We start from the raw sequence: 8,095 nt of genomic DNA, 5'->3' as shown, positions 1-8,095 counted from the left end.
GAAACGGAGGATGTAATTGAAGATCGCTTGAATAAAATAATACCGTTACTCAATTTGTTAGTGGCAAATTTTCAGACTGTCCTGTATCCTGATGAAAACCTATCCTTAGATGAATCATTATTATTATTCAAGGGTAGGTTGTGCTTTCGGCAATACATGAAAAGTAAAAAGGCCAAATATGGAATAAAATTTTTTGAGTTGTGTACCCCAGACGGCTACGTTTTGAATATCGAAATATATAAGGGTAAAACTAATATAGAAACAAATGTTCCGAAAATACAATCTTTAGTTCTCCGCCTACTTGATCCATATTTATATGAAGGACATCATGTATTTATGGATAATTTTTATAATTCTGTAGAATTATGCAACCGACTTTTAGAGAAACGAACTCACTGTACGGGCACCCTTCGTGCTGATAGACGACAGAATCCAAGAGAAATTACAGGGAGGAAATTAAAAAAAGGTGAACATATATGGAAACGAAAAGGCCAAGTATATGTATCAAAGTGGAAAGATAAGAGGGAAGTCTGCAGCATAACTACACGTTACCACCCAGTACTGATAGAAACGACTAATAGATTCAACCAAACCAAAGTAAAGCCAAAAGATCTTGCAGAATATAATACTTATATTGTTTGTTACCGTGATCTTATTTCTCGGTTGGAAGATATCACGATGGATGTTTCCCTATTGGTTGTTTAGTTTTAGGTTAAACTACGTTGTTCGGTTTTTTTTAATATGTACACTCCGTACACGCTCTGCTTCTCTCCGTACATATTCTGGTCTCGGGCTTGCGAAAGCTACCTTTGTACATCTTTTTGTAGCTGCTAATGCGGAAAAAGGGCCAATCAACGCCTTTCCTAGAAAAAGGCCTCTTTCGCGAACCCTTATTGGCAGGGAGATAGAAACGATGCAAGTCAACGGTGGGGGTGATCGGTCGCGTGGTTCGTGTTGAGGACACGACATATATGTCTGGTATTGACCGGGTGGACCAAGTAATTTCTTATTATTCATGTCCGAGAAAACCTATTCGCTGGTACAAAAAAATAATATTCCACTTGCTAGATGTAACAGTTTCATATGCATACTATGTATATCGTAAAAAAATGAAAGAGAGACAAGAAAACTGTATTAATAGATTAGATTTTAGAAATTTTCTAATAAGGTATTTTATCGGTATACCAGCTGATCACTCTGATGATCGAAAGTTTGTAAAAATGGGGTCGAGACACGGAGGCAAACGCAAAAGAGCTACTGTAGAAAATCAAGAGGAAGTAAGCCAATCCCACTTTCAGGAAAAGATTCCTGTGCCTGAAAGCTACAGACGAAAGATTTACCATTTACGATGTCGGTATTGTTCGAAAAATAATGTACGGAAGGAAACATCGTGGCGGTGTAGAGATTGCGATGAAAAGCCACCCTTATGTCCAGGACCATGTTTTGAAAAATGGCACAGTAACGAAATGTGACAATATAGCAAGAATTTTTTTATGTTTAGCTTTTTCTTGTAATATGATTTGTTATTGTATATCTAAATACTATTCACATTCTATATTTTGTTAAGCTTTATTATTAATTAATATGTTCCAAAATTCATTTTCTAATTTCGTATCTTTTATACTAAATAAACACATTTCGTATAAATGTACTGTGACAATTATACTCATTTTTCAAGATTATATCATGTTTGTGGAACAAGAATATTGTGGTCACAAGTGTGTTTCTAAGCACCTATGTGAAATTTCAAGTGTCTGCGAAAGGGTTAAAGTGTGTCTCGGCTGCCTCTTCTTCGGTGGACCATGGAGGTGTGTTGATGCCTTCCTCGAGCCTTCAGAATTTATCAAATTCATCTTCTATGGTTGTGTTGTGGTACGCTTGTGATGGTTGATTAGGTTGATTGCTTGATGTGCTGATGCTTCTTCCGTTGATCCATCCCAGTACGGTTTTTTGTAAAATTAGATCTGTCTCAGGTGCTAGGTTGATTTGTCCGACACTAAGAACGGACAATGTCGGTCCAGTTCCTAAGAGCATGTGTACTGGTGCTGGTTTGTGGAATTCAGGGTCAGCTAGCTTGATGTTTGCTGGTATTTGAATGACTCCGCGATTGATTGATTGTTGTGGTATGATTGTTGAAATTGTGGATATGATAAAGAATTTGAGTGTTTTTGTTAGATTGGTGTAATTTGATTGAATGGTAGTTGCGTGGTATGTGTGCATGTGGTGCTCAGGGAGTTCAATGCTCCGATTAGAACCGAGCAGCGTCTCTTCGGTAATTGGAGTTTATTGGCCAATTCTCTGGTTATAAAATTGGCCGTTGAGCAGGTGTCGAGCAAGGTATTGTATTTGTTGAACCTTCCATTCTTTCCGCGTACCTTTATGACCGCTGTGGTCATAATTTCGTCCGTACCTGAGTTGGCTGTTAATGAGAGGTGCTGCCAGGTTTCGCTCTCATTAGGTCATGCTGTTGATTCCTTACTTGTTGTGGGTTCTCGTGATTCAGTATGTATGATTCACAAATTCGACAATTTATAGATCTACATTGTGATTTGAAGTGTCCCTTGCGTAGGCAATTTGAACACAAGTTATGTTCTGTGACAGTTTGTATGCGTTCTGGCACGGTTTTCTTATGCAATTCCTCCCAATCGTACACCCAATGTTGGTTACTCTTACAGAGTGGGCACGATGTGACGGTGGTGTTAAATGTTTGATACCGTTTAGTTGCAAAGCTTCTCCCGACGGCAACTTAATTACGTGGGAAAGGGATTCAACAAAATTGACGTCGATTCACCTTGGTACTCTTGGTTTATTAATACGGCTACGCCGGACTGGTTACAGTTTTTCTCATTGATGAGAACTCGATACGGTGTCTCTTGATGAGACTTCAACTCGGTGTTTTCTTGTTGAGACTTCTACTCGTACTCGTGCAAGCTTTCGTGGTCCGTCTCCACGAAAGCTGCGTTCCTCGCCGAATCACCCTGATTGGTGATTTCCAAAACGATTCTCCACCAATCAGTTTTTCTGCGATGCATTGACACCCCCTTCCCGTTACACCCCAAACGCGTTATTTTAGGGAAGGGATGCACAACGACCGAAGAAGTGTTCGGCGAAGGAATGTTTGGGAATCCTGTGGAGTCTCCGCGAAGTCGAGATTTTCTCACGTAAAGTGGGCCTAGTCACGAAAATATCGAGGTCCACTTGTCCCTTGAACTCTTGAAGACTCCAGGATTTATGGCCTCTCGAGTCCTAGTGACCGAGTGTCGCAGGCAACGCGAAAAAGGACACTATTAACACAATAGTTGCCTGCGTAACCACTTCTGAAGCCATAAATCCGGCTACAGGGTTCCCTTAGTTTTGTTCTATTTTACGACTAAACAGATACACCTTGGGGCGGCTTTTGATGATATCTGGTTGCATGACTCTTACGGATTTTGTGTTGATGGTGGATTATTTTGTGTATTTGTCGCCGGCGCACAGTAGTCCAAATGGGCTTTCTAGCTGGACAAAATTATTTGCGCCTCATCTATGAAACTGAATGATGTAGTTCGACTAAATATACGTTTATTTAATACAACTCTAATGTAGAGAAATGAAATAGAGATGAACGGGCGAGGGAAATTAAATTCTATTCAATGTTATACTATATGTTTATTAGGTGGAAGTAATAACGCAAATACTTCTGGTGACATTTCTTTATTTCTAGTCGGTGGTAATGGCCTCAGACTAGAAATAAGGGGCTCTGATTAAATTAATAAGTTCTAGCGGGACAAAACCTAAAAATCGAATGTGCTTATAAAAATCTTTCAGCATGGTAAGTGAGAGGTAAATAGTGAATAAGGAGTATCAGAGGTCTTTTTGGCCTCTGTTCATTTGTCTAGTGTAAACAATGCCCCTTCAATTCGCAGTCTTTTGTTAATGTTCAAACATGAACAATAGGTTACTTTTCCAACCAGACAACGATTTCAAGCTAACGACTTAGTTTATTAGCCCTAGTCAAGGGCCCACAAATCACGACACCACGTGCGCAGGACCTAACTGACGAACCTCTCGAAAAACTTTCTCTATTTTTCTACGCTATAACTTAAACCATCAAAACGTCGACTGCACAGGCAATTTTCTGGTAAAGAGGATAGAGATTTTTGAATTCCTTCGAGAGGGGAAGAGGGTCTCTATGTCGACGAGTGTTGAAGTCCAGCATTCAATTTATGAGTATCTTGCTCAAACATATAATTTTGACAAATTAAATGATAGGACACGGAATTGTTTTAAGCAAAGAATCACATCATTTTGAAAAAAATTAGCAGTAAAATGGAAAGCCAACCATCGCACTCTAAATAAATTTCTTTTAAAATGTTCTGACTGGCTTGAATAACCGTTGATTGAATTTCAACAACGTAATAAAAGAGGGCCAAAAAAAGAGTTTTCCAATGCAAGCGAAAAGGCAAAACGCAGAGTTATAGAAAGCTTGCTGATGGAATACACTGCGGAAGAATTGGAGTACGCAGTACGAGTTGCACATAGATTAGCGGGGAAAAGAACTCTATCCCGAGCAATTGGAGAAGTTTCAGCTAAGAGTTCCGAATCCCTCGAAAAAGAAACGAGGTCAAAAAAGTCTGTTGCACCGTATAAATCAAAAGAGGCGTTAGCTTTGATGATTTCGTTAGATCTAACGAAACATCAGTACGTTTGTTTGCAGCAAGAAGCAAAGGAAAGAAACGTACTATTGTATCCTCCTTATTCAAGGTATTGATTGAGAAAAAAAAATGTTACCCTGCCGAATCATCAGTAATTGTGACTGAAAGTAAAGGAGAGGTGAAATTGCAAGGATTACTTGACCATACGGCTCAAAGGTTGGTACTTTCAGGGGAACAGAAATTTATAATACAGATACCAGACTCCGATTTCAACAGCAATACTTATACCTTCTGTTTGACTTACAAATGGGGACTAGATGGCAGTTCGGGACATGCTCTCTACAAGCAGAAATTTACGGATAATAACGCAGAGACATCGGATGCCAACATTTTATTAACATCTATTGTACCCATAGAATTAACGGCAGAACATAAATATTCTAGCAAAACAGTCAAGCTGTGGAAAAATCCTCGGACATAATCTACCCGTTGGTGTCGTCCAATTAGATTTCAATTTATTCATGAAAATGCTGAAAACATCAAGGAGGAGAACGCCCATATTGAACAACAAATTTCACAATTAACTCCAGCTATTGTTTCTTTCAATAACAATAGAAATATTACTATACAACATTCGTTGTTAAGGACAATGGTAGACGAAAGTGTGTAATGCATTAATGGAAAATACATCTTCGCAGAAGTGTTACATTTGTGGAGCTTCACTTGCACAGATGAACGATATAGAAAATGTGAAACGCACTGATGATCGCGAGTCGTTCAATTTCGGCCTCTCCACATTACATGCGTATATACGTTTCTTTGAGTGCCTTTTACATGTTTCATAAAAAAATGGCAAATTCGTGGTAGTGAGGAAGAAAAGAAGCGGTTTCAACAAAGAAAATCCGAAATTATTTCTAAATTTAGAAGTAAAACAGGCATTCTTGTTGATGTCGTGAAACAGGGATTCGGAACTCCCAATGACGGCAATACTGCCAGACGTTTTTTTGCAGATCCAACGAAATCTGCGGAAATTACTGGCATAGATGCAAATCTAATATTTCGTTTTGCAGTTGTATTAGAAACAATTTCGTGTGGTCAAAGTGTTGAAACATCAGCTTTCCGCCAGTATGCCCTGGACACAGTTAAACTTTTTGTTCATTTATATTCCTGGTATTATATGCCGACTACAGTCCACAAAGTTCTGATACATGGTACTAATGTGATGGAAAGCATCGTATTACCCATCGGGCAAATGTCAGAAGATGCTCAGGAAGCTCGACATAAGGAACTGAGAACATTTCGCGAGTACCACACCAGGAAAATTTCTCGTAGGGCCACCAACGAGAATCTTCTAAATAACTTATTAATTTCATCAGAGCCCCTTATTTCTAGTTTGAGGCCATTACTACCGACTAGAAATAAAGAAATGTCACCAGAAGTACTTGCGTTATTACTTCCACCTAATAAACATATAGTATAATATTGAATAGAATTTAATTTCCCTCACCCGTTCATCCCAATTTCATTTCTCTACATTAGAGTTGTATTAAATAAACGTATATTTAGTCGAACTACATCATTCAGTTTCATAGATGAGGCGTAAATAATTTTGTCCAGCTAGAAAGCCCATTTGGACCACTGTGCGGCGTCCAGGTAGCTGGCCTTGTCGAGCAGGTAGTCCAATGCCGGGATTTCGTTAGCTGACAGGGTTTTCTCGGTCCATCCTTGTATTAGTATTATTAGTGTATCCCATGCATGCACGGGTTGTCACAGAGTTTTTAATGATTTCACGTGCTGTCTGATGGTGTTGGTGAAACGGCGGATGGACATGGCTGAATGACGTTCGATTGGTGGTACTTCTAGTAGTAACTCGCCGTGACACCAGACAATGAACCGTTTGCTTGCGTAATTTTGATTTAGTAAATCCCATGCGTGTACGTAATTCTCTTTTATGATGTCGAGTGAGTCTATTGTTTCTGCTGCTTCGCCCGATAGTGCAGCCTTTAGGTAATGTAGTTTTTGTGTATTTGTCAGTGTTACCTGATTGTCGATTAATGACGAGAATTGAGCCTTGAAAGCCAGCCATTGTTCCAGTCTACCGTTAAATCGAGGCAGGTCAATTTTCGGTAGTTTCACTCCGCTCGATCCGTTGACTGTTGTAGATGGTGAGGCGCTTGTTTGGCTGTTTATGGCCCTAGGATTTAGTATCTTTTCTGCTGCGGTAATCAGGTCGTTGTATTGTTCCTCCATTGTCTCGCGCTCGTCCGATTGATTGCTGATTCCTTCCACGTTTTCTATTGCTTGCTGGACTTCTTTAAATGTCTCGAAGCTTTTCATTACTCGATTCCTTTTTACCGTTAGTTCTTCGTTATACTTGTTTAAATAATTTTTGAGCTGCGTAAGGCACGTCGTGTGATGAGTTCCCTCATTTCGTTGGTTGCCATTGTTGACTGTAACAGTGGTTTGCTTACATGAATATCACTTTCCTGTCACTGCACCGCACTAGTTTTTAACGTTTGTCGCGTATATCCGGTTCGAAGGACCAATTTGTACTGTTCGCGTATCGTGTTACTGACGATTTACAGTAAATTCTCCACAAGTATCAGTCCGCAAGGAAGCTAAACCTGACACTTGTGAAGTGAGGGACTCTACGTTTTCGAGCCTCGCGCCCGCCTTTGTAGTTTGCCGAACGTAGACAAGGACAGCGAATAAAAGATAAGGATGAAACGTGAGTCGAGGCAACCAAGCGATTTAAATACCAATTTTTTTAATTTTATGTTTTTTCTATCTCTGTCGCGTCGCGTGGTCGTTTGATCGTTTCAAACTGTTCGCGTTAACGACTTATTACCCGCCAAATTAATCTTAGGTAACTATTTCAAAATCTACTTTGCTCGAACGTTAGCAAAACGTAAAGTGCGTCACGAACGATTGACGACTTTGTTTCAAAGACTTGAATTGTACTTGAACGGAGAGAGTATCTTATTTGTGTGTTGTTCACACGAGTGACTGCTTGCTAGTCTCTCTCGATTCCCGAAATTTTACCGGAGTCCGCCGTGACTCCCCCGCCAAATGCAAGAAGGCACGCTGATTGGTTTTTCACGTACGCACAAATTACCAATCAACGTGCCCCTTGAGTGGCACTCACCCTTCCATTGCGCCCTTGGCGCGCTTTTCCTTGGAAGGAGTGGGGCCCTACCTGCGGGTGCGTGGAATCTTCGCTGTCCTTCGGTGACGCGTCGGAAATTCCCGCCAGGTCAACCCTCGGCCGAAAGTGCCGTTATACGCGCGTGTGGATTAACCCTTCAGGAATACCTGGTTTATGACACGTCTTCGGTTATTGAGGACGCGGAAAAGTCGAAATTCTAAAGGCACTGTTCTGTAAGAAATGACTTATTTTTTCGCGGAGCTACGAAGCGTCTTTGTTCTCAAAAATAACCTTCTCGTGCGAGCGTGCCATAAAC

The 8,095-nt window shown here is 40.2% G+C and overlaps 2 protein-coding genes across 2 annotated transcripts; one reads left to right on the top strand and one right to left on the bottom strand.

Annotated features, from left to right (window-relative positions):
• The first annotated feature begins 336 nt into the window (after positions 1 to 336).
• On the top strand, positions 337 to 1,472 carry LOC108572508. The gene is made up of 3 exons (XM_017934798.1): positions 337 to 636; positions 960 to 1,039; positions 1,169 to 1,472. The coding sequence occupies exons 1-3, from the start codon at positions 337 to 339 to the stop codon at positions 1,470 to 1,472; spliced, it is 684 nt and encodes a 227-aa protein (XP_017790287.1).
• Positions 1,473 to 6,401: 4,929 nt separating this feature from the next.
• On the bottom strand, positions 6,402 to 6,971 carry LOC108572411. Its single transcript, XM_017934686.1, has one exon. It carries the CDS (start codon positions 6,969 to 6,971, stop codon positions 6,402 to 6,404), a length of 570 nt encoding a protein of 189 aa, XP_017790175.1.
• Between the last annotated feature and the right edge of the window lie 1,124 nt (positions 6,972 to 8,095).

Source organism: Habropoda laboriosa, unplaced genomic scaffold (genome assembly GCF_001263275.1).
Source record: "Habropoda laboriosa isolate 0110345459 unplaced genomic scaffold, ASM126327v1 scaffold16, whole genome shotgun sequence".
Taxonomy (NCBI): domain Eukaryota; kingdom Metazoa; phylum Arthropoda; class Insecta; order Hymenoptera; family Apidae; genus Habropoda; species Habropoda laboriosa.
This window is presented reverse-complemented; position numbering and strand designations above follow the sequence as displayed.